Source organism: Numenius arquata, chromosome 4 (genome assembly GCF_964106895.1).
Source record: "Numenius arquata chromosome 4, bNumArq3.hap1.1, whole genome shotgun sequence".
Taxonomy (NCBI): Eukaryota; Metazoa; Chordata; class Aves; order Charadriiformes; family Scolopacidae; genus Numenius; species Numenius arquata.
The window spans coordinates 59,613,748-59,639,571 of NC_133579.1; the positions used below are offsets into that span (position 1 = coordinate 59,613,748).

General features: G+C 37.3%; 1 protein-coding gene across 1 annotated transcript; it reads left to right on the forward strand.

Moving 5' to 3' along the window:
* The first annotated feature begins 38 nt into the window (after positions 1-38).
* Positions 39-21,888, forward strand: PRP4K (pre-mRNA processing factor kinase PRP4K). The gene is made up of 15 exons (XM_074146958.1): positions 39-130; positions 3,976-5,169; positions 7,876-8,049; positions 8,321-8,476; positions 9,199-9,280; positions 10,861-11,071; positions 13,556-13,629; positions 15,061-15,151; positions 15,536-15,683; positions 16,874-17,011; positions 18,241-18,394; positions 19,390-19,504; positions 19,977-20,128; positions 20,609-20,695; positions 21,382-21,888. Exons 1-15 carry the CDS (start codon positions 93-95, stop codon positions 21,583-21,585), a joined length of 3,018 nt encoding a protein of 1,005 aa, XP_074003059.1. The 5' UTR covers positions 39-92; the 3' UTR covers positions 21,586-21,888.
* Positions 21,889-25,824: the final 3,936 nt, after the last annotated feature.

The following is a 25,824-nucleotide window of genomic DNA, read 5'->3' on the forward strand; positions in this document are numbered from 1 at the left end:
TCAACCCGCCCCCTCCCCTGACGGCACCTGACTGCGCCTGCGCCGCGGCCCCGCGTCTCCCCAGCGGCAGCGAAGGAGTTTGGAAGTTCAAAATGGCCGCCGCGGCGGAGCCCGAGCTGCGAGCCCCCGAGTAAGAGACTGGCTGGGGCAGGCTCCTCACTGTGTGGTGTCTCGGGGAGGTGGAGGGAGAAAGCGCGGGCGAGGGAAGGACGAGAAGCGGCCCGGGTGGATGTGGCGGGAGGAGGGGGAAGATGGGGGAAGGCGGCCGCTCTGAGGGAGAGGGGTTGCTATAGGAGCCACTCCGCCCCGCCGTGAGGCGGCCCAGTGAGGCCGGGGCTCTGGAGCTACCGCCTGCCGCTGGCCGGGGACCAGGAAAGCGGCGGCGGGGAGAGGGGATGGGGGGGACGGACGGGGGACGGGCGCGCGCAGGAGGCCGCGAGCCGGGCGCGCGCCGGCCGGCCCGTTGGGGGCGAGGTGGGGGGGAGGGGAAGCGGAGCCGGGACCTGCCGGCGCGTGTCCTCGGTTCCGCGTGCGCCTTCCCGCCTCGGAGCGGGCGGGGGGGGGGGGGGGTGTGTGCTCCGGCACTGCCCTCCCCGCCCCGGCACCTCCCGTCCCTCACGGGGAAGCGACGCGGAGAGATCCTCGTCCTCCGCTGAGTTGGGAGGCAGCTGCCCTCCCGGGGCGGGCGGGTGCCCGGCGGAGCTCGGGCATCCCTGCGGGGAAGATGGGCCGGCGCTCCCCGGCATCCCTACACACACACCGCGGAGCGCGGCTCTCTGTCCGAGCCGGGCCTCCCCGGTGTCTTGGGGCTGCCCCTCTGCCTGCCCGCCGAGCCGCTGCCTGCCCGCCCGCCCTGCGGCGAACCCACCTCTTAGTCCCGGGCGCTCTCGCGGTATAAAAATTCCCTGCGCTGGTGGAAGCAAAAAAGCGATTTGTTGCCGGCAGCCCCTCCTTCCAGCCCTCCAAATGACTGGCAACTCCCGGCTCCCCTTGGGAAGCGGAGATGGAGCTGCCGCCTCCCTGCCGGATCCGGGCTCCGGGGGTGCCGTTTTCCTGGCACCCCGGTTAGTGTCGTGAGATTTTAGGTTTGCCGATGCTCACAAGCTCTTGAAGACTTTCTTCTCGAGAACTTTTGCCCGAAGTTGACAGGCTAATGCTTACTTTATCGCTGCTCTTCACTATGCAAACGTTTTAGCCATATAAACTCCCTTCTGTGTTTTTTTTCTTCCTTTAAAAGTAGCAATTTGAGGCTTTTGTTGTGTGTGTGGTGGTGGTGTTAATCGTGGGAGTAGAAAGCAGGTGAGGAAAAGCAGTGGCTGTACATGTGAATGGTGTAAAACACGTGAGCACATGAAAAGAGTATTTAGTATTGTATAGAGAAACACAAAGAGGAGAAATAAAGTAAAAACTGGCGACAGGAAATGTGGGAAAGGATGGGTGAAATCTTTTCGCAAATCTTCATAAACTTCCTGTTGTTCTTACCCTTGAATTCAGAAGTAAGAGAAAGCGGGGCTATAACAAAATCGTGTCACAATTCCTCCATACTTAAAGCCAATAGCACTTAAACATATAGTTACTGATTTGCCTCGTCACCTTCTGAAATCTTCTTAAAAGATTTCTCATACATTTCATTACACCTCTGAAGCATTTAAATGAAGTAAAAGTTTATTCATATTTTGATGGAATTACTTGAAATAAACCTGAATAGACTCTGAAATATTTAATGCATATTAATGAAATTAATAGCAATCTTATAGTTGAGGTACAAATGCAAAGAAAGCTGGCCATCTTATTAGTGGTCTATAGTGGCCTGAGGTACTGTTGTGCTGTGTCTCACCTGGTGCCTCTGCTACCAGCTTGCTTTTACGGAATGTAAGGTGAGGTTATTACATAACATTAAAATACATATGATAACAAAATAACTTCCTTATAGATTGCAGTGTCACTTTCTGCTATTAAGAGAAGGAAGGCTTAATCTGGAGCAGCTTGAACGGATGTGATTGTTGTTGTTCTGTAATATTTTTATAATGTATTGAAGTACTGTTAATGTGTTATTGGGGACTTATACAGCATCCTGTATCTGACTAAAAGAAATCTTGAAAGATGCAGAGTTCCCTTAAAATTCTCCTTGTGACATTTCTCTGCCTTTTAGTCAATGTATAGCACTGACAATACTTGCTCTGGATTGCAAATCCAAGTTGAAAAATTTTTACATATAGTACTTTTTCCTTCTTTTTCCTGTCTTCTGTGCCAAATGCAACATAGAGCAAACTCATTTCAAGGCAGTTTGTCCTCTTTCTGTTATTCTGTTGTCGTAATGGTGTGGAGTGTCAGAAAAAGCAACTAAGAAAAACATCCTTCTTTATGCTTTGAGTAAGCAGAAGTAGTGGGAAAGACGTAATAGAAAAACATACAGCATTTTGACTTAGGTCTCTGAATATTGTATATTTTTAACTCAAAACAGACTGCTCCTTTAGGAGGTTTCTCATTTCAGAGCACTAAAGCATTAATGGGTTTATTAAATAATGTATGATGCAAAAAAGTCTGGATTATTTACTAGTACTAGAATTTGCATTAACTCAAGCAGGAGAGAATCAGTAACTGTGCACTGTGTGAAGGTCCTGTCTTTAATTTGGAAGACACTAATCGGATTTATAGTGAGGTGCTATCCCTTAGGCCTGGCTTAGAATACCCCTGATAGATTTCATCTATTGGATCATTGATTATATTCTTCAGAAACATCTGTTGTATGAAGGTAGTAGATTTCGGAAGGTATATTTACATCTCTGCATACATCCCTCCACCGCTCCTGACCATCATGTTTAGGGAATTTCTTTTCAATGAATGAGGCTTGGGAAGGACACAGAAAGTTATTAAAGTGTTAGTGAATTCTGATACAGTAGCTTAGATGGGGTGAGTTTGTAGAAGGTGAACTCTGGCACCTATAATATATGACAACAGATTTCAAAAGGCAAATATCCTTCTTATCACAGACAGTAACTTAATTGATGTTCTGAAGGAGATCAGGAGGTGTTTGCTAAACACTAAAAAATATTAGTAAGCCAGGTTCAGCATCTAAGGAAGGTAAGTGTCAGGACTGAATTTTACAACTTCTGAAGTTAGGAAGTACACTATTTAAAATTGCTTGTTGCTGTGACTAGCTAATTGAATATTTTTTTTTATTTTTTTTTTTTAGAAAAAACAGTATAGGTTATTATTTTAATAACTTGTTGTAGGCTTATTTTCTGATTTTTTTGCCAATGCCGTTTTACATGTCTAAAGATTACGGCTGCTTTTTTTCTTGGGAAGCTGATAGTGTACTGTACTATCAGAAAGCTTTTCTGGAATTAGACTTTCATAATTTATCCTGTTCCCTGTATTGCATAAATAATAGAATGCGTGATAAGAACAGTTCTCGATTTTCTAACAGGCATGAACATTTACAGAAAGAAATAGCAGTTAAGAGCATCAGTTGACTCTGAGATTTTGCAAGATAGTTTCATCGGGTAGTCAGCATCATCCCTTGAAATAAGTTTTGGTCTTTGGAGCACAGCTGTGTTCTGCCATTGGAAAATACTTTTAAAAAGCACAGCTTGGGTTAGGCATCGGAGTGGAGCAGCAAACAGATGATGGACTGACAGGATGCATAAATATGCAGCGTTGTTGTATACTATTAACAGATACTGTCAGTATTGAACCTAAAAGCGTAAGCATTGATTTCACCCACACATTCGTATTGTTAGTGCATATGCTGTATCTCCTGTCAGTATTTCTTTTTACCATTGCACCTGTCTCTTCAGGAGGAAGTGTATCTGCTCTTATAACTTTGTTACATTAGTCATATATTTTTAATTCTCCCAAAGGTAGGTAATTAAATGCCAGTTAGTTTCCATCATAAAAAAGTCTGTCAACTTAACACGTGTAATGACTGCAGTGAGTTGATAGTGCTGATCTGTATTTCTTTACTTTTTGCAGGGTTGAAGATGCTGATGCATCTGAGAAAAGTGTAAATGAAGAAAATGGGGAAGTATCAGAGGCAGACCAACCTCAGAACAAGCACAGCCGACACAAAAAAAAGAAACACAAACATCGAAGTAAACACAAGAAACATAAACATTCTTCAGAAGAAGATAAGGACAAAAAACATAAACACAGACACAAACATAAGAAACATAAACGGAAAGAGGTAGCTGATACCTCTGACAAGGAAGATGGACCAGCTAAAAGAACTAAAATTGATTTTTTAGCTCCTCTGGAAGACTTGGAGAAACAAAGAGCATTATTGAAAGCCGAACTTGAAAATGAATTAATGGAAGGAAAAGTCCAGTCTGGGATGGGATTAATATTACAAGGTTATGAGTCAGGATCTGAAGAAGAGGGGGAGATTAATGAAAAAGCGCGAAATGGAACGAGACCTGCAGCTAAGTCAAACACTAAGGGGAAGTTAGAACCTGTGGACAATAAAACTAGTTCCAAGAAAGGAAGTAAGAGTGAATCAAAAGAAAGGACTAGGCACAGATCTGACAAAAAGAAAGGCAAAGTAGGAGCTGATGGAATCAAAGAGAAGACAACTAGAAGCAAGTCAAAAGAGAGGAGGAAATCCAAAAGTCCGTATAAGAGAAGTAAGTCTCAAGATCAAACAAGGAAATCCAGGTCTCCAATGCTTAAAAGGCGATCTCAGGAGAAAAACAGAAAGTCTAAGTCTCCCCCAGAGGATAGAAATAAGGCTGATGATAAAAGTAAATCAAGAGATCGCAGAAAGTCTCCAGTTGTAAATGAAAACAAAAGTAGAGATCGTGGCAGAAAATCTAAATCTCCAACAGAACTAAGAAGCAAATCCAAAGATAGAAGATCACGGTCCAAAGATAGAAAACCTAGGAGATCAGAGACTGACAAAGAAAAAAAGCCAATTAAATCTCCTTCTAAAGATGCTTCTTCAGGGAAAGAAAACAGGTCCCCTAGGCGACCTGGCCGCAGCCCAAAAGGAAGAAGCTTATCTCCCAAACAACGTGAAAAGTCAAGAAGAAGCAGATCCCCTCTCTTCAATGATCGTAGATCTAAACAGAGTAAATCCCCCTCTCGAACCCGGTCTCCAGTTAGAAGAATGAGGAGTAGGTCTGCAGAAAGGAAAAGACGAGAATCGGAAAGGAGGCGTCTTTCTTCTCCCAGGTAACTTAAGGATGTCATGAACCATCACAAAAATGCATTACAGGATGAACTGTCTTATTGTTTGGTGTTTATATCTTCGTTTTATCCTGAAAATAGCTATTAAAAGAGGTAATCAGATGGTGCATTATATTATGAGTTTACTTTGTATGTATTCAATTTTTAAAAAATACTCCCCCCAGCTGTCAGACATGCAAATTTAGCTTTAGTTGTTAAAGTGCTGAGTTATTTGCTGTTCACACCATTGCTGGGAACAAGTTTTATAGCTGAGGTTCTCCTTTTTGTCACTTGGTTGGATTCAGAATTTGGCTTCTACTTTTTTTCTTAGTAGTTCTGTTGCTTTCAGGAACTTCTGTGGAGCGAGAGTTCCCTCCACTCGTATATGTGTTGGCTAAAAGTGTGTAATAAACCCCTTTTCCCCTCTCAAAAAAAACCCAAACCAACCCTAATGATAGAGTCAGCATGTGTGAATGTAAGCAAATCTTTTATATCAAAATGTCCTTCTCTCAGTCACTTATTTTTCTTAATTTTTTTTTGTATTTTTCATCTGCTAGAGGTATAGTGGAGTTGCTTCATTATTAGTCTGTTGTAGGCCATTACCATGTTTTGCATACACTTAAAGGAGAAAGGCTGAAATATTTTTAATGTATTTTTAATCTTGGCGTTTTTTAAAAAAGACAATTTAGCCTGTGAAAGCAGTTACCTTGAAATTTAACATAAACCATGAGACAATAATTACTAACATCTCTTTCTCAGAAGCTGATAAGGCCTGGATGGTAAGTTCACAAGCAGAGAACAATATAAGCATATATGTTTTTGGAAGTTAATTCATTAAATAAAAGAGGTTCAACAGGCAGGAGAGTTCAGCATTACTTTTGAGTAACGAATAATTTAAAACTTTTTATCGTGGAGTTTAGCTTCACCCACTCCAAGAATTAAGAGCAAAGCAGTATGAATTCAAAACTGTATATTGGAACCACAAAGATCTAGCTCAGTATATAAGCGCCTAATAAGTGTGAAAGTCTTTCTGGCTGCATCACTGAATGTTACTCTGGTTTTAAGTATGGGGTATCTTATACAGGCGCATTATCAGCTTATTTGTCTGTCCTGCTGCTTAGCAATACTGCAGGTACTTTGGAGGATGGCTCCAGTGGTGTTAACTAGAGTAAGCAAGTATTGTAAACACTAGCAGTTTATCTGACTGCGCTCTGGTGAATCAGAAATGTATCCGTGCAACCAATACGTTTCTTTGACATAGTATTTGGCTTTTCTTCCATAGCATTTTGCATCTTTCAGTTTTCATTTCTCATAACAGCTTGCATTGCAGCCAGTTTGAATTAGCTTTCTAGACAGTCTTTCAAGTGATGAATGTGTCTAGAATTTTGCTATCAAATTCAGACTTCTGTAACACCATGGTGTGCAGCATGTGAGTGGGGGACTAAGAAATTTTTTTTGCTGGAAGTGTTTGCAAATCAGCAGGGGTAATCTTTCATTGTGGGGCATCCTGAATTAACTCCACTTATGTTAGAGTTTTAACTGCCTGTAGTTACTCAGGCTGCCAGAGAATTTCAGGAGCTTTAATGAACAGTTTTAACAAAAAAATCCCATTAATTTTATTTTTCATGTTTGTTTCCAGTCTTCTAATCATGTAAGATACTTCTCAGGTCTTTGACTGAAGTTACTTGTTATATGACATTCCTAATCAGCTTCTACCTTTTATCTCATACCTGTGATCCCTGAACTGATTTAACTTTTTTACAGTTACTTTGACTGGGTTTTGGCAGTACAACCACTTTGTTAGCCAGGAAACCTGGAACTGTCAGTTCATCCTGTATTTTTCTGTAATACTGTGCACAAGAACATAGTGTAAATTAAATGGGTTAATGGGATCAGCCTGCTCCAGCATGTGCATAAATTTTCCCTCTGTCTCACTGTTTAGTATTTTGTATCAGTTTTGTATGCCTGGTCATTATACGTAGCTAAGGTGACTGAAGCTGATACAACAGTCTTAAAACAAACAAAAAACCATTACAGAATGGGTGAAATTAATCTTTCAGACCCAAGAGATTTTGTTCATTGATGAGACATAACACCTGAAATAACTTGTCCCAATTTGATTTTAAAAAAAAAAAAGGCAAGGATGGGGAGCAGGAGGTTTCTACAAGAAATTACTGGAGACTCAATTTTCATTTTCAGCTGCTGTATTAGAATGTGTGAAATGTTGAAGCTGTCCAGTTCTGGTGCCCAAATTGAAATAGACATTAAAAGTCATTACTGTGGAGCAGTATGGTCCTAAATTTCAGTAGTGTGTTGTAAAGTTGCTGAGAAAATTCTCAAGAGGTAGTTTTGGGTTTTTTATTTACTATTCAAATTCTGTTTCTGATAAACATGAAAGGCCACTATTTATCTAAGACTTAAATACAAGTTTTGCTTTAAAACCTCTCCTAGCTTTGTTTTAGTAATTAAGAAGTTCTGTTTTGAGAGTTGTCCTGAACTAGACCTATGGATGGGCACACATTTCCCAGGGTGGACAGGCACACACAAGAAGGGCAGCCATCTCTGCAGTGTACTTATCCATCCCTCCCTCAGCAGCCCCTCTGGTGGTCCCTCACCTGCAGTAAGCTTTTAAAGTGAGCTTTTAGAGGGAATTGTGATTTTTGGTTTTGGCTTGCTCCTGATTTTACTGCCATTCTCTTCCTCTATTTTAAGAACGCGGACTAGAGATGATATTTTGTCCAGACGTGAAAGATCAAAAGACATTAGCCCACCCAGTAGGTGGTCCCCATCCAGAAGAAGGTCTCGGTCCCCCATTAGAAGGAGATCTCGTTCACCGCTTCGACGTAGCCGATCTCCAAGAAGGCGGAGTAGATCTCCTCGAAGGAGGTAAAGAAACACTGCATTTTTAAATGTATTTTGTAAAATATTACTAAGAGAATAAAGATTGCTATCTTATGTGTAAAAAGACATTGCATTTTTTGTCTACATTTATACATGCTAGCATAGTTGAATTCATTTTGTTCTCCATTAATTCATTTGTTTTATTACTTGAAGTCATTATGTACCTTTATGTGTTATGAATAGGTTTTCTTCCTTTTCTTTAAAAAACCAAACCAAACCAAAACCCCCAAATCCAAACCCCTCTTATTGTTACCAGGGATAGAGGCCGAAGAAGTAGATCTCGCCTTCGAAGGAGGTCCAGGTCACGTGGTGGCCATAGGCGTAGGAGCAGAAGCAAAGTTAAAGAAGACAAATTTAAAGGTAGTCTCTCTGAGGGTATGAAAGCTGAACAGGAGTCTTCGTCAGATGAAAAGTAAGAATTAATTTCTAACTTGTGCTGATTATCAAAAAATACAGATCTGCTAAAATGGAGTATGAACTAATATTTATCTTCATGGTGTAGTTTTTGGGTTGTCACTTAAAACCTTAATCATGTTTTAGTACTTGTGATCTTGTCAAATTACTGTTGGGATGATCTGGAAAACTTTGGAGTATGCAAGAAATATCAAGTCCTGTTGGCAAGCGGGCAGACCTGAGGGGATGGTATGTTGTTCGGTTTCTAAATTCAACTTGATCAGTATCTTGTGAAAGTATTTGGTCTGTTTCCTCAAGCTTACTGCTTGAGGAAAAACTGTAACAATTGAAATGATTAATTGCTATCTGCAAATTGTTTTTATATTTGCTAAATATCTACTTAATCCAATTGCACAAGGTTATGCATTCTTAATCAAATTGTCGAGGAAGAGTGATGCTGGAGTGAAAACAAACAAGGGGGTTTTGTTTTTTCCTCTTTAAAACCAGTTACTGTTAATTGTTTGCAGTTGAAAATTAAACGCTCAAAAGTCCCAATGAAATGACAAAAGATAAATTTTCTCTGTAAGGAGATGTAAATATACACCTTTGCTTTCCGAGACAGTTGAACAGCTATTGTTTAATATATTGTGTCCTTTCTGTGTTAAAGAACTGCATTTGGTAAAATTCAGTAGATACTTTTATGTTTATGATGTTACATAAAAAGTAATTGTACTTTTATAGCCTTGAAGACTTTGATTTGGAAGAAGAGGATGAAGAAGCAGAGATAAGACAAAGGCGACTACAGCGGCAAGCAATTGTTCAGGTACACAGTTATATTACCATGTGGGTTACAGAAACTAATTTTAGGCTTTTAGTGTAAAATGTTGTGATAAAGGAAGGCTCTTAGCCTAATACTACATTATGTTAGTTAGTACTATATTTTTCCAATTAATTTATTGTAAATGCTAGTCTCAGTTAAACTTTACACTTCTATTGCAACAGCATTGTTTTTAAGACTGAAGCAACTCTTCTGTGAGTCATTTTTGTTCTACAGTTAAACCTTCTCTGACAGTCCTACAACTGTTAAAAATGTTCTTCAATTATCTTAATCTGTAGGTTTTCCTCATAGCTGGATCATTGATATCAGAATGTCAATATAGCATGAAGTTATGTATCAATTAACCTAACTGGTCGGTTTGTTCCAAGTAGAAATTTTTCTTGTCCATTTTCAAAACTTCATAAATCCACTGGCATGTGTTTCCTCTTCATGAAAGTAGATAAAGTATTCAATTACATGTGTGAGTTTCCATGACCACCTTATTCCTGATAAGAAAGTAACAGTAGTGACGGGTAATATGGAATTGACATCCCTGAAAGGAAGCTGTGGCCAAAGGGGATGTAATTCTTCAGCACAAGTTGGATGTCTTTTTTTCTTTTAAAGTTGGGATTTGGCACACAGAACACAGTAAGCAAAATGCTGTAGCATTTTATTTACATATTATTTATTTACTTACTCAAAAATTACTAAGAAGAACACCAGATTTTATGTTGATTAAAATAAGCAACACTAAAAATACTGTTCAGCGTTTGACTTCTATGCAAAGCCTAGTGTAAAACCTTTCATAACTATGACTGAGCAAAACTATAGAAAATAAATTATTTTTAACAATACGTGTTGTTTGTCTATGGAGGAAGGAAATTCCAAAGCTTCATTCCCTAAATGGGGAACCTCTGCTTGTATTATTGAATAGTTCAACCATGACAACTGAGTGGTATCAGCATTTTTTCAGTTTGATTTGTAACTTTTGGGAGAGGAAGTGACATTTGTATAATTTCATACTATGTGAGTTAAAAAAAAATAATTTGTGAAGGTGTTGTCTTGAACTTTCTTAATCCATCTGAAATTTTTCAACAAGAGTGAATGCATAAACGGGATTTCCAATTCAAATGAACAAACTGAATCTGAATACTACTTTTATGTGCCATAACACTAATAAAAATGGAGAAGATTCTGGAATGTAAGATATAATACCATTAATTTTTCCTTAAGGACTTTATTTCACTACTTGTGTGCCAGACTAGTAATAAATCTATTGGTACTGACATTTTGTCACGTGCAGCAAAATAGTTACTCTTCAATAAAAATAGCTTTTTACAGAAATGTAAAAGCCTAAAGGACACACATGAATTTTTCAGCCATCTTTTATGGTCTGGGCTGTGGTGCGTTGAAGCAAAATGGGTTTTCCAAAGCTGTATTCTGCAATAATTTGTTGCCATTAGAGATGTAGGTGATTATGGAAAGCAAAGATTAGGGTTTAGCACAAACTATGAAAGACTGAGTATAAAAGTGTTTACGTTGTGATAGGCTGTGATAGTGAGATTAACAATAAAATTTCTTTTTAGAAATACAAAGGCCAGACGGAAGACAGTAATATATCTGTACCATCTGAACCCAGCAGTCCTCAAAGTAGTACACGTAGTCGCTCAAATTCGCCAGATGACATCCTAGAAAGAGTAGCTGCTGATGTTAAGGAGTACGAACGGGAAAATGTGGACACGTTTGAGGCATCAGTTAAAGCCAAGCACAACCTCATGACAGTTGAACAGAACAATGGTAAGAATCAGAAATCTCTCTGTATAGTGCAATTTATGAAAGCTCGGCTGTTAAGCAGAGCACTTCAGAAGAGACTTTTGCTTAGTTTCCTTATGTACTTCCAGACTTGGAAGTAGACTGACTTTTTGGACAGAACTTGAGAATGTTTCCATGAGTATTATGGTACTTCAAAACATAACATTAAAATAAAGCTTGCTTGTTAAGGAGGATGATATGAATGGAACATGCTCTCTGTATTTCTAATAGCTCTTAACAAAATTCATGCTATAAATTTGGAAGAGCAAGTAATGATGTCTGTCTTCGTAATTAAGAATCACCTGTTTTAACTTCCAAATTTTTCTTTTCACTCATGCATGTTGTTTTCTTAGAAGCTTAATAAAGTCCTAGTCTTTATTTTGGGGTGGTTTGGGAACCATGCCCTTTTTGTCCCTTTTTTTGATCAAAGCCACTGTGTTAGAAGAATATAGGTGAGTCTGTAGTAATTTAGAATGATTAAGGCTTTTGAGAGTTACTGCTAGTAAGTCCATCTTGGTAGCATAGCCATTTCTTCGGCAAGAAGTTATTTCCTCCTCTTCCTCCGTGCACACAGCCTGTTGTACAACAACACTGAAATGAAATACGTGTTGCTATAAAACCTGCCTTGTGCCTGCTGCGGCAAAAGGAACGTAGAGCATCTCCCAGTGCAGCCTATAATATTGAAAATCTGCCCTTTTTTTTTTCTTTTGTGTCTTTTGAAAGTGGATTACTCTACATCTTCCAAGCAGTGAAAGGGTGTGTCTAGTTGCTGTGTGGACATAACTTGAACTAGTTTTAACTATTTCAGTTTCTCTTTAGTTTAATTGCAACGGCGTGCTGTTTAACAAGGGCTGTGAAACCTTCCCAGCCCCTCAGGAAATGGTTGGACAGTTAGCTTGTATTTCCTGTCGTGCCCTACATGTATCCTTAGGGGCTAAATACGCTGTGTTCTAGTGGATGCTTCTCTTCAAAGTAATAAAGCTGCATCTCTTTGGGACTGGTGTACTGCTCAGCAGTTTGTTCTAGTGTTCCCTTGAGCAATGTGTTTTCAGATTGTTCTCCTGCAATGTAGATGGAAAGAACTATCTCACGCACTTTTCCTTATTTGCATACCACAAGTTTAGACTTAGTCGTCTGAAGTGTAACACACAGTATCTTTCTCCTTTTTTTGTCAGAGGCATGTACTGCTTTCTAATTTTGTCCACTAAAGTATACGAAAATGTAACTGTTAACTGCATAGATGTTTTCAAGATATGAAGAAGGTTTGTTTTTAGAAACAGATCAGTTACACTCAAACCTGGGAATTTTCGTGTGTTGGTAGGATTCTGAGTTGGAGTTCGCTATAACAACAGATGGAAGCAGTGAATCATCTTTTTTCCTAAGAGCCATTTTTTATTTTTATCCTGACCTCATTGAGGCAGGATAGTGAGTTGCAGAGGAACTAGTTAATAACTCATTGTAGCCCAGTGCAAGTGTCAGTAGCTGAAACTAAAAAGAAAGTTTGAGGAAGTTGATAGAAGGGTCTACGTCATGAACCAGTGGTGTAACCTGTCTCCTCATAGTGTCAGGTGACACATCTATACCTTGAAACAATGGTGTCAGCATGATGGATGAGGGTTTTTGATGCTGTCAAAAGATTTCAGTCTAGTTATTTTATGTGAAAGTGGTTGGCTATGTGCATCATGAGACCTGAAGAATCTGAGGTTAACAGGTTATTTTTCTCCACTGCTTAATGCCCTAAAGGGAGATTTAGTGTGTGTGTGAAGGGATGCCTCTGTAATGCGTGTTATGAAATAGTTTGAAATTTACTTGCTTTCACTAACGTGTGCTTAATTTATATTTCTTTGCTCTTATCTTATCAACCAAGTAAAATGTCTTTGGGACTTTAAAGATGATTAAAAGGTGAGAAAGGGGTAATCTTGCCCACATTAAAAAATGTTTCTCGTAAACATAATAGTTAACATTGACTAAAATCTGCACACAAGATCCTTTTTGACAGGGTCAAAGAAAGCATTTCCCAAAGAAACAACTTCTGGACTTTACAACTTGGGTTTTTATAAAATACCTTGTGATTAGCAGAAAAGCCAGTACTTGTATATTGAAAACTTACCTATTTTTAATATGTACACACAGTCTTTTTCTTTCTTTTTATACATACGTATAGAGTCATCTGTAGGGATCTTGTAAGCATGTACTTTTTGCTTTCTGCTGTGTGAATTACTTGAAAGCTATTATACTTAATTTTTCAAGGAGGTGTAAATTTTTGAGTGCTTTGAGGAACTTATCCAATCTGAGTTTTGTGTTTCTAGAATGTAAAATGCTATTTGCTAAAAACATTAGTAGAGCTACCTGGTTGCCAGCATACTGATCTTAGATTATATTGTAAAGATACCTAGTCATGAATTGTACCGGTAACAGTTACTCGTTTGTTACCTTTTTCATGTTGAGTAATCTAAATTTCATTTTAAGGTTCATCTCAGAAGAAGCTGCTAGCTCCTGATATGTTCACAGAATCAGATGATATGTTCGCTGCATACTTTGATGTAGGTAATTCTTGGAGATTAAATGTATGATTTTTTTGTTTTGCTTGCTTGCTTGACTTCTGTTAGAGAGTTACTGTCACTTGAGGTTTGTGGGAACTTTGATTTGTAAAAGCATGTGTAACTGGGTGGATAGTACGTTCTAAATCTTTTCATCAGCCAAGGTGGACAAAGTAGTTCTTAATTAATATTTCAGTGAAAGGAAATCTGTGGGAGTTTTACCAGAGTAAGCAACTAGGGAATTCACCTGTTGTTTGAATAGATCCTATAATGGCACACAGTAACAAAATTATAAATAAGTTACGCTTTAGGCTAATGTTACCATGGTGCACTGTTTTAAATATGTGCCTTTTTTTCAAAGGTTCATGTATGGTTAATTAAAAAGTGTCTGTGTAAGATATTTTAATTTGCTCATGATGCTGTGTTGGAGTAATGTAGTGGTTGGTTTGGTGAGGGTGGTTTTTTTGGATTGAGATGAGTTTCCTGCTTTTACTTTTGCACTATTCCAGCAGCTTTTCTCTAAATGTGCTGAAATAGCCTGCAAACCTTGGCTGTCCTGTGACTAGTTTTGAGACTTTACTTGCTGTTCTCTGTAAATCTACCTCGTTGTTGTTGATGCACAACACTGAGAAATAAGTTCAGACAATTTTCTTCTTAACTTAAAAATTCTATATTTAATTTTGATTTATAGCATGCATAGTCTATTACTGGTAATACTGGTAATACTAATGAAATAAAAAAAAAAAAAAAAAATTAAAAAAAACCCTTTTGACCTGGAAAAGGATAAGTACTTGAAGGATAGTGTGTGTGGGGGTGGTTTTATAAATTTGCAAGTTACAAAGAGGGATTTAAAGGGCTTGTAATTGAGCAGTTCCCCCTTCCAGAAACTATTGTTCAATTGGAGATACTCTTTACTATTCATGGATTTGAATTTGTGGCAATACATTACTAAATCTGTTAAGGGATGTCAACAGCTATTGTAGTAATTTTATGATGGTAAATATAATAGTATGAAATCTGTGAAGTGACATTGAATGAACAGAAATTCAAGGCTTAAACAATTACATTTTCCTCATGAATTGCTAAACTTCATTACTACAAACATACTATAAAAAGACTTATTCAGGTGGTCCAAAATGTGTATTCTAACATGACTCGTATAAATTTCTTGTGGATATTAGTTGAAACTTTGCCCATTTATGTTTGACAGTAATTCTGTTGGTTGTTCCCATGCTCTTTCCTTGCATCAGTCTTTAGATACTGGTATGTAAATAGCATTTTGTGTTCAGTACTTTCTCTCTCCTAAAAGATAAGTGTCTTTGTACCGTGGAGAGGAACAATGTTTTGGTAGGAAAAAAAGGCTTTTGATAAGTAAACATCAGGGAAAAACAACCAGAGCACACATGCAAAGCTGTTACTTTTCTTTTATTTCAGAGTGCTCGTCTAAGGGCTGCTGGGTTTGGAAAAGACTTCAAAGAAAACCCCAATCTCAGGGATAACTGGACTGATGCAGAAGGCTATTACCGTAAGTTGTATTCGTTGATTTGCAAGAACAGCAGGAAGGGGGGTGCGCAACAGAAAAGATCCTCGCACCAAAAGTACCGAAATGTTATTTTAATGTAAATGTACTGCAGTGCCCTCACTGAGAGTGTAATGTAATGGATGAAATGAGCATGCAGGTTTTAACCTCATAAGCTCAGTTATAAAAAGACTGCAGAAGTACAGAATTGGTTTGTTCCCCATAATTTCCACAAAGCTAGGTGATAAAAAACATTGTATACTATTGAATTAAGGGATTATACCCTTTACCACTTTTTTCTGCATTATACAGATTGGTATATTGTTCATAAAAAGTTTCATTATGTATGTCCCTCATAAGTCTTTAAATTGCTTGATTTTTATCCTTCAGGTGTTAATATAGGTGAAGTTCTAGATAAACGGTACAATGTCTATGGTTACACTGGTCAGGGAGTCTTCAGTAACGTAGTGCGAGCCAGGGACATGGCAAGAGCAAACCAGGAAGTAGCGGTTAAAATCATCAGGAACAATGAGCTTATGTAAGTAATGGCTTTGCTTAATAATAATAAAGCATATGTAACAGTTGGAAGTTTTTCATGATGTGATTTGAATCTCCCTTTGTTTCAAGTGAAGTAACAGATTACAGCTGTGATTCCTGCCTTTTCTGCTAATATGAGCAGCCAGATAATGGGAAGCGCTTGAGGACTATGTATCTACACTTCTTTACAGCTATCACAGGAGAAGGGTATTTGCATTTTCATCAGGCACTTTCTGATTTGCAAAACTGCAGGGAACAGCGGTAGCAAGAAACAAGGTTACAGTTAATTGAGGCCTGCCCAGCCCTGAGATTTTTGACATGAGAGTCATGGACTGTAAAAAATTGTTTCGATGGGCCAAATTGATTGTTCAGGGTGTGGGTTGGATCCTAACTGATCATCTATAACTTACAAAAAGGCGTCTGTACATTAATTATTTAAATATTTTAAGTCTTTCAGAATGAGTGAACACTGGCAAGTATGATCTACTAAACTACGTTATGTGAGGACTTGTCCATAATACTAATTTTTAGTACTTGCTGTAATATTTCTACAGTCATATATTCTGTCCTCTTCCATTAAAGACAACTTAAATGAAAATCTTTTCCATGCATTTTACCTTGAAAGTTTTAAAAGTTGCCTTGCTGTGTGTATAACTGGATTATTTTCAGTTATATGAATAGGTATCCAGAAAAGCCTAAAAAGAGGGGGGTGATAAGCTATTTCAGTTTATGTTGTGTAGATAATCAGTTTGGGTGTGTACTTGACTCTATAGTCAGTTTAGCTTAAAACTTTTTTAATAACATATATGGTTAAGTACTTTTTTTAAAAAAATAACTTTCTCAAGTGAGTGCTGTTTGAAGCTAAAGTGTCGTATTGCAGGAGGAAATCTAATTTTAGCTTTATGTGCAACCAGGAGGGAGACGGAAAGGATAAGTGGGTTACAAAGACACAGTGAGGATTTTAAAGAATTAAATAAACTTGCCCAATGTGTAGACACTGAGAGCAAACCACTGCTGTGATTTGATTTTTTTTTTTTTTTTTTTTAAGCAGTGGTACCTTAAGTAATGACAGGACCCTTCTCATTTCCTGATAATTATAACCATGCAAGTGAATGACTAGATTTAAAAAAGGTATTAGTGTGTCGCTGATTTTGTTTTCTATGTTTTCTAACCATATTTTTTTGTTTTCAGGCAAAAAACTGGCCTAAAAGAACTGGAATTTTTGAAGAAGCTCAATGATGCAGATCCTGATGACAAGTTTCATTGTCTACGATTGTTCAGGCATTTCTACCACAAACAACATCTCTGTCTGGTATTTGAGCCACTCAGGTAAGATGACAAATGTTTGGGGTTCTCTGTAAAAATTAAAGTACTCCAGAGTGATCTTTTACCTTTATGGTTTTGGCTGTTGTTTTGATAACTTGTTCTACTGCCAAGACTTAAGAATGCAAGGAACTTTTTAAAAACAAAGTAAACATTGGGTTTTGGTTTTGTGGTTTTTTTTTTTCTGGAGGCACAAATCCACAGAATACTGAACTATTTCTGGTTTACTTAAAGTATCACTGTGAGCTTTGGGCAATATTTGAAACAACAAAACTTATTGTTAAATATGGATCATCTCACCAGTGCTGCTCGTAATGATTTTTGTGTGTGTGTGTGTCACAAGACTTTTATTAGTTTTCATAATTCTTTATTTTGGATTAAGAATGCTTTCCCAGAGAGGTTCAGCAAGTGCTATATATTCTGTGAAGAGTGTATACATAACAACAGTCTAAGGAAAAAAATTGTTAGTACTTTGCATGTTCACTTTTTACTTTAACTAATTAAGCTTTTTTGACATGTTAATTGTAAATACTGTTTCATGATAGATCTGGATATATTGGTTGCCTTAGTTCCCATTCCTGCTTAGAGACGTCACCTGTTTGTATCCGAAGTTCTCTGTGTATGTCATATTTTCATTTTTGCCATATTTGAGGTGAAGATAAGCTATATGCTGAAGCAAAGCAAGTTTTATGAAATTACTATTATATTTTCATTAATAGGCCATACAACAAATTGTTTTCTTGTGTTGCAGTATCTCTTTATAACACGTTTGTATGTTATTTATATGCAGTGACGTTTTTGTCCTGACATTGTTGTCTTTTTATCTGCTGCTTAAAACATCCAAAAATTACCTCCTCAGGGCCTCATCTTTTGCATGCTTCCTTTTTTATTTATTTCTTCAGAAAATGAGTATGAGCGGTACAGTTGTTAAGAAAATGCTGTTCATGTGCAAATAAATCCTCTCAGATTAATCTTGATTAAAAATATGTTCTGAACTGAGTATGTCCAGTCTAGTAAGTACTTATACAGTGTATAGGATAGATCTGATTGACCCACATTTTTGTTTCATTGCTGTAGCTAACAGAGCACTATGTATGTTAAGTTGAATGTTGCTTTTTTCCAAAAATGTCTAAAGTTAACTGGTTTCTTCAAATTTGTCCTAGACTTTAGGAGGCCACTATTTTTTCACTCGTTAAACTCTTTTCTATTCTTTCTCCGTTTCTTTCTTAAAATAGTATGAACTTAAGAGAGGTGTTGAAAAAGTATGGGAAAGATGTTGGACTCCATATTAAAGCTGTGCGTTCCTACAGCCAGCAGTTGTTCCTGGCTTTAAAGCTTCTTAAAAGATGCAATATCCTACATGCAGATATTAAACCAGATAATATTTTGGTAAGTAATAAATAATTGAAACTTACTTTTCACAGTCTATCATGTAAAATTAAGTATTTGAAATTAATACCATTCTGTTAATTTGGGTGAAGTCAAAATTTACTTTAACTGAAAATGTTAAGCGTTCATGTTATGAATGGTTTGATCTAAAATGCTATTGTGGTGTGTATGTAAGAAATGTAGTGTATGTAAGAAATACAATACAGCATCTAGATAAAATCTTGTATGTAATACGGTATACAAATCTGCATCCACTTGTATCTTTTTAGAATGCGTATCTTCCAAAGACCGACCGCATTCTTTCTTAGGATAAATTTTGGGACTTTTTCCATGAATAGTTGAAAAATGTTCTTGCTTTCTGCAAAATGGAAGTAGTTTGTTTCGGTCTGGATGGAGAATTTGTGTACGTGCATGAGATAATGGGGAAAAGTCCTCAATGAGTTGTTTGTTTGTTTGTTTTTTCTTTGCTGTTTCCTTTAAACATTCTGGTTAGCAGAGCACGAGAGCTACATCAGAGGAATCAAACATGTTTCCTTTGGTTTTCTTCATGGTCATTCCTGTGAAGAAGTCAGATTTTTACTTTATTTAAAATGTTTACTTTTTGCCATCAGAGCAATGAAATCTCTGTAAGCGTGAGATGTGAATAATATGCTGGTTTATGAGTGGTACTCTGGATACTAGAGCTGAAAGTCTAAACTGATACAATTTCAGTACCTGGAAAGAAATCCAGACCCACCAAGCGTACTTTAATAAGGGAAAAGTACATGAAACTGCCCCTTTTTGTATTTCCCAGGATCTGGAGACATTAACTGTCACTCAATTTAAGAAGGTTGTACGGTTTTCTTAGAGAGGAAGGATTGAAATATGGGGAGAACTTTCAATTTAAAGGCTGAATGTTTTTTTTATCTCTTACTTAAATCTATTGTTACTTGCACAGCGCTATTGGTAATTCTCTGTACAAACAGTGCTAATGGATATTTATGTTTAACTTTCAGGTGAATGAATCTAAAACGATATTAAAGCTTTGTGATTTTGGATCAGCTTCACATGTTGCAGATAATGATATCACACCATATCTAGTTAGTAGATTTTATCGAGCTCCAGAAATTAGTAAGTACATTTGGATTGGCTATGTCTATCGTAAGCAGTAGCAGGATATATGAGTACTAGCAAATGAGAATTTGACTTGAATTTACTCTCTGGAAATATGATGGCAGTCAAAAATTCAGACTTTGAAAGCATGCTTGTGTGACTCTTCATGTATGTTGGTGTTCAGCTCAGACAGGGAGAAGTCATTCTGATTGGTTATAGTTATGTTTTAATTTAGAGAGATTGTTCTGACCTTGTTTTTTACTGACTTAAGTCATGCTGGGCATTAGGTAAAAGCCTCCCTATCGAAAACAGGGATACTGTAAAAGTTAAAAAGTTTGCATCCATTTTTTTTTTTATGGTGACTTCTTATTCCGAAGACGAGGAGCACCAATATAGTTTACAAATCAGAATTTTTTCATCTGTCTGGATTTGTGATGTTATATCTTTTAAGGCTGCCTTTATGGAATTAACTGGAAATGCTCTGTTTCAGTTATAGGAAAAATCTATGACTATGGTATAGATATGTGGTCTGTAGGCTGCACATTATATGAACTTTATACAGGAAAAATACTCTTTCCTGGCAAAACCAATAACCATATGTTGAAACTAGCCATGGATCTCAAAGGAAAGATGCCAAACAAGGTAAGAAAGAAACGTACATGATTTTTAATGAATATCTGAAACTGCTGTGCTGAACAATAGAACATGCTTTCTTTTTTCTCCCTGAATTCTGTTTCTTATCATGTACATCTTCTCTTAACAGCAAGTAAATATCAGACATCACTCTGACTGTATAATTAATATTGGTTTAAAATCTTATGAAGTGAAAGTATACAGCTTCTTTTTCATAGACTAAGTATAAAGTGAAAGCAGAAACCTTCTAAGCACTGACCTGAAAAAAAAAATACGTAAGTCATCGAAAGATACTGTGTTCTTTTTCAGCTGATTTGAACAGTGGTGTTTTTTTTTTAGTCTACACATTTCTTACTGTCTTTTTGATATATTTTTGATTAGTATTAAAATATTCATGTTGCAATAAGTTACTAGACATTGATGCTAATTGTGGAATTTGCAAGACACGGAGAACTTTGCTGAAACTCTTGCCTCTCCCTTGTTTTCCAGATGATTCGAAAAGGTGTGTTCAAAGATCAGCACTTTGATCAAAATCTCAACTTTATGTATATAGAAGTAGATAAAGTGACAGAAAGGGTAAGTCCTTAATGTGTTGACTAACTTATTACTTTTTTCCAAGCTTTCCTGCTATTGTGGTCTTCCAAACGTGTCTTGACATCTTCATTAAAAATAAGATTTTTATAAACTATTAGACTATTGTTTTGCATCAGTACGGACAGGATACATAGTTATAAACTGGCAACAGAGATTTTTTCCTACAGTTTAGGAATGTGTGTAAGAGAAATCTAAGTTTAATTTTGGTAGATATACAGGGGTATCTCCACATAATCCATCCTTAAATTACTAATAAAAGAAATTCTGGCTTCGTTTTAGAGAAGTATGTCCAACTTCAGTATGATGTGCCTATGTTGTAGGAGGTCACTAATACTTTCTGTATCAGTTTAACATAGTACATTTCTCAAGAATCACAGAATTACTGGTCAAATATGGGAACTTTCCACATGGAATTGTGACATTCTCAGTTAGCTGGGATGTTAGGTTCACCTGTGCACCTGCTGTTGGCAAAAGATGCAGCCTGGCCTCCCCCTGGCAGCGTTATTTCCACTCTTCCTTTGCCCGCATGAGGATTTATGAGGCCAAAGGGCACTGCTGATCAGATACGAGAGAGCCCTGCAGAAAAGTTGCTGCTGAAGCTCTGTAAAAGGGATAGGGGGTTCGTGCGTTACTTCTGTTCTACAAGGTTGCCGTTTTTGTATTTGTAGGAGAAAGTTACTGTTATGAGCACCATTAATCCAACCAAGGACCTATTAGCAGACTTGATTGGGTGCCAACGACTCCCTGAAGACCAGCGTAAAAAAGTACACCAGCTAAAGGACTTGTTGGACCAGATCCTAATGTTAGACCCAGCTAAACGGATTAGCATCAACCAGGCTCTGCAGCACGCCTTCATCCAGGAAAAAATTTAAACCAGATGAAGAAGTTCAAAGGGTTTGAGTAATTAAGATACAAAGACTGAAGAAATTTCACAGCAGTTATTAATGTATATAAACATAAATATTTCCCCTGCAAAGTTGAGGAAGAAATGATACATTTGAATTAACATCAAGGCTGATATTTCTTTTAGAAATGTTAGAGTAATTCTGTTTCGTGTCTTATGTGAAAATTTTCACTGTAGAACTGTTTTAATTGCCAAGACTGCACAGAAGTACAATGCTAATGTATATGGTTGCAGTTCGTATATATTATAAAAAGAAAAAAGCATCTGTTATAAAAAAAAAAAAGAAAGGAAAAAAAAAAGAGCAGTAATACTGGGTGGTTGATTTGTTTTTAGCAGACTTGGCTTCATTTTTGTCTTTAAAAAATGGCCAGCATAAATGCTGTTTATATTCACGTTTTCCTAGGTGTGTGTGTGCAGGCCACAGCAGCATGCCCTTGGTGTAGTCAGTGCCGAAGGGGGTCTGTTCCTTCTTGAGCCTGCCCGCAGGGATGGTCTCCTCTTTTAAAGCAGGTTGTGTACAACTTTCAGTACACTGAAGGTAAGCTAACCCATCAACATCACCGGTGTTTAAGCTGTTATTTTACTGGAACGACTGACAAATGAGAGACAATAGCATTGTGGCAGAAGTCCCTGCATGTTTGATAAATGATCTTGTTTTATTTTCTGGCATTGCAACCGTGGCATAGTTACAACTTCTGTTCTGTTCATCACATTTAAAATTTTGAGAGTGCGCACTTGATGGATAGAGCGCCTTCAGTGTACTGTTTCTTATTACTTTAATTTTTTTAATCAACTTGCTATAGACTTTGTATACATTTTGTTAAATACAATTCACTATGACATAGAACCAATACTTACAGAAGAGTTTTCATTTAGTAATTACATATGTTGGGATCTCATTCGAAAGACCTTATATCTAAAGGATAGATAGACGACATAATGAAATTTTTAACTATTTGTATGTCATTTTGAAAGTGTACTGCTTTATGCTAAAAGTGTTTCATTTGTTCATTGTTTTCATTATTTGTGATCATGTTGTCTTTCAATACAGGCATAAACCTTCCACTCTTGAACAAAGCAGCTGCTTTTTAAAAGCGGTAATTGCTTCTTTACCTTTTATTTCTTTTGTAAATGAAGCTTTTCTTTAAGAAATGTGACTTTAAAGTGTTGTCTCTTGCATAAAACAGTTGACACTTACTTATTGTAAAGTGAAGATTGTTCTGCTGCATGTAAAGTGGACCATGCAGATTTCTGTATGTTTTCAGTATGCATCATTAGATAATAAAGTCTTTTGTGAACAAGGCATTTGTAGCCATTTTTAAAAGAATCTGTCTTCAGTGATGGTAAATCAGGTAATTCGTAAGAACCACCCCTGCATTTCCTATTAATCATTTAATTAAAGGCATTATTAAACGTTATGATCTTTGGGAGAGTAATAGGCTATGTTAATTAGATATATAATTATCACTGCTTAAACAAAAAGCAAAAAAAGCCCTACAGATAGTGTCTGTCTGCTTTCATTGTAATGAAATTATTCCTGTAGGACATGGGATTAAATTCAGGCTTTAACTAATGTTTGTGCTGTTTTTCTCACTTTTCCTTTTGATGGTGCTGAAAGAGAAAAAGGAAAGCGAGTCACAGGCCACTCAACGCCTACTCCATGGGTCTGATTTGCTGAGACACCAACTTCACCTTCCTAACAAGGTTATTTCTGACAGCATGTGTAGATAAACATTTAGCAACGAGTTAGAACAGCTTGAAACATTTGAGTTGGTTATGCAGCGCGAGGAAACCAGAATCAAACTTTTCAGGTCCATACTGCTGTTGTAATGTTCTCTCTGACGATAGTAAGAAGTTCATCTTTTCATTTTTATTGATATATTCTGAAAAGCTGTGAAACCCCTACTGGTTTCACTTACTTTATAATACTTCCTTGAACTAAGAAGGGTTTTTGTATCCATCTAGGTGCATAATGGCAACAATCATGCACTCTCAGTGCACTCAAGAATGGAAAAATGTCACAAAGCAGTCATTCTGCTGGTGGGGAATACCCCACCCAGGAGATGTAATGAACTAACTACGAAAACAAGCAGGAGATGGGTGGTTTTGTATGTCTATTTGGAACCTTCAACCTGTCTCTTCTCAATTTATATTGTAAAATTCTTAATAAAAATAATCTCTCCTTATTTCCATGTATTAAGGTATCTTGTTCATACAGGAAATAAATATATAAAAAAATTAGCTTTCACGTTTGATGAAATACTAGTTGCTTGTTAGTTAGATACAGAAAGTAACTTGCACTTTTACAACATAGCCAGCACTTCTGAGGGCAGTTTTACACAGATGTAGTAATAGCTTTGTTCTTTCTGTTGCTTTGTAGTTATTCTTAAAATAGGAATATAAAACAATGAAATGAGTTGGTGATACAGAAACAAAGCAGTAGAAAAGATGCCCCTTAATGCCTACAGAACTGTTTTAAGCTATTCTGGAGAAGCATAAAGTTGCTCGTTTACTTGTTCTTTGTGTTGTAGGTGCAGCTCAAAAGAAGATGATGGCTACCAGAAGAACATGAACAAAGGTTTCTGTCCTGTAAAATATATGAAAAATACTCTTCGTGTAGTTCTGTCTTAATCTTTTGGTTTCCAGCATTCCAATTTAGAATTGATTAACACTGCTGCAGTACTGATAATTCCTGAAAAATACTTACTGTATCAGAATTTGTTGCATTGATGTGCTTGCTTCGTTTCTGGTTGAAGAGACATTTTTTTTTATTGTGATTAAATGTAGGTAAATAAGCATTACTGTTTAAATGCAATTACCTTAAAATGATAGAATGATCTGTACAAAACGTATGAAATTGAGGAAAAAATGGCATTATATTTGGTTAAAATACATGTGTTTTAACTAATAAATATTTAAGCAGATGATGCACTCTTTAACTTCAGCACGTTTGTTATTTTAATTCTGTCAAACTTTATTGTTGATACAGAGATTAGCTGACAGGGATTATTCAAAACAAATGGATTTCAGTCCTCCATCCACTATCAGCGTCAGTTGGTACTTGTTGGCAACAGTAGAAAATCTTTAGTTCTAGCTTCCAAAGCCTGTGGAATTGAGGTGATCTTGACACTGTTAAGTAACCTCTCCAGTTGTAGGCACTGGCTGTCCCAGTAGCCTGTGATCTCTGAGGAGAGCAGAGTAGCTGCCGTGCCACTTCAGTCAGCGGAATTCCTGTGGCTGCAGCTTCTGGCAAACAAAACAGCTGGGCAACGGAGTTTTCTTGTGGAACTATTTCTCAGCTGGTCTAAGAGGGAGGATAATTTTATCTCTTCCTCCTGTACATGAAGATGTAATGTCTATCTTCACCCGAGGTCCTACTTACAGAAAGTTTGGCTAAATCTGCTGATTTCTGTTTCCTTCTCCCTCATGGTGATTTAACATACTTAGTTTGCCAAGCATTCATCAAAAACAAGATACCAGCCCTATGCAGTTAGAATGTGTTATTACCTTGGTGTATGCTACTCTTTAAAAATTAAGAACTGTTTAAGAGCTTTTGATAGAATATAATGATTCCTTTAAAACCTTTTTAATAATACTTTATCTCCATACATAGGGTAAGTGGCGTTAAACTTCCGAAGAACCTTTATGTGCTTATTGACCCATAACCAGAAGGCAGACCGGTCTGTGATACCACTGGAGATAGAGCCATCTTCTACAGTATGTGTAAAACTGTAACTTGGTTGGAGGATGTTGGGCAGCGGCAACTGCTTGCAATTAATAAAGTACGCTTAAAACTTACTTTGTGTCCTGTCTTCTATTGTATGACATTTGTAAGCAATACAAATGTCATACAACGCAAAGCTGCCAAATATATATGAGCAATTTTGAAATACACTAAAAGCAAAATATAGTTATTTGAATGGGGTTGTCTGCGTAGCTATCAGGTATTAAAGAATCTGTGGAAAAAGTCTTCTTGAATATGTGTAAAATGTTGTCTTTTGTTAAGTTCTCCCTCTCCTGGTTTTGGAAGCCCTGTAAGTGCCAAAGAATTCATGTGCCTTTTTTTTTTTTTTTTAATGTTTTACAGGGAGGTAGTACCCTGGGTGAGTTAGGGGATGAAAGAATTACATTGTGTTACAGTGAAGGGAAGCCAGATCTATTTATAGATTAATCTTTATAAGAACAAACTGAGGTGAGTCAAATGGGA

Excerpts from the sequence above, each read along its gene's own strand:
- PRP4K (XM_074146958.1), top strand. The coding sequence starts at position 93 with ATGGCCGCCGCGGCGGAGCCCGAGCTGCGAGCCCCCGA. Across the intron at positions 11,072-13,555 it reads GACAGTTGAACAGAACAATG|GTTCATCTCAGAAGAAGCTG; the intron begins GTAAGAATCAGA and ends TTTCATTTTAAG. Across the intron at positions 19,505-19,976 it reads TTATCGAGCTCCAGAAATTA|TTATAGGAAAAATCTATGAC; the intron begins GTAAGTACATTT and ends GCTCTGTTTCAG.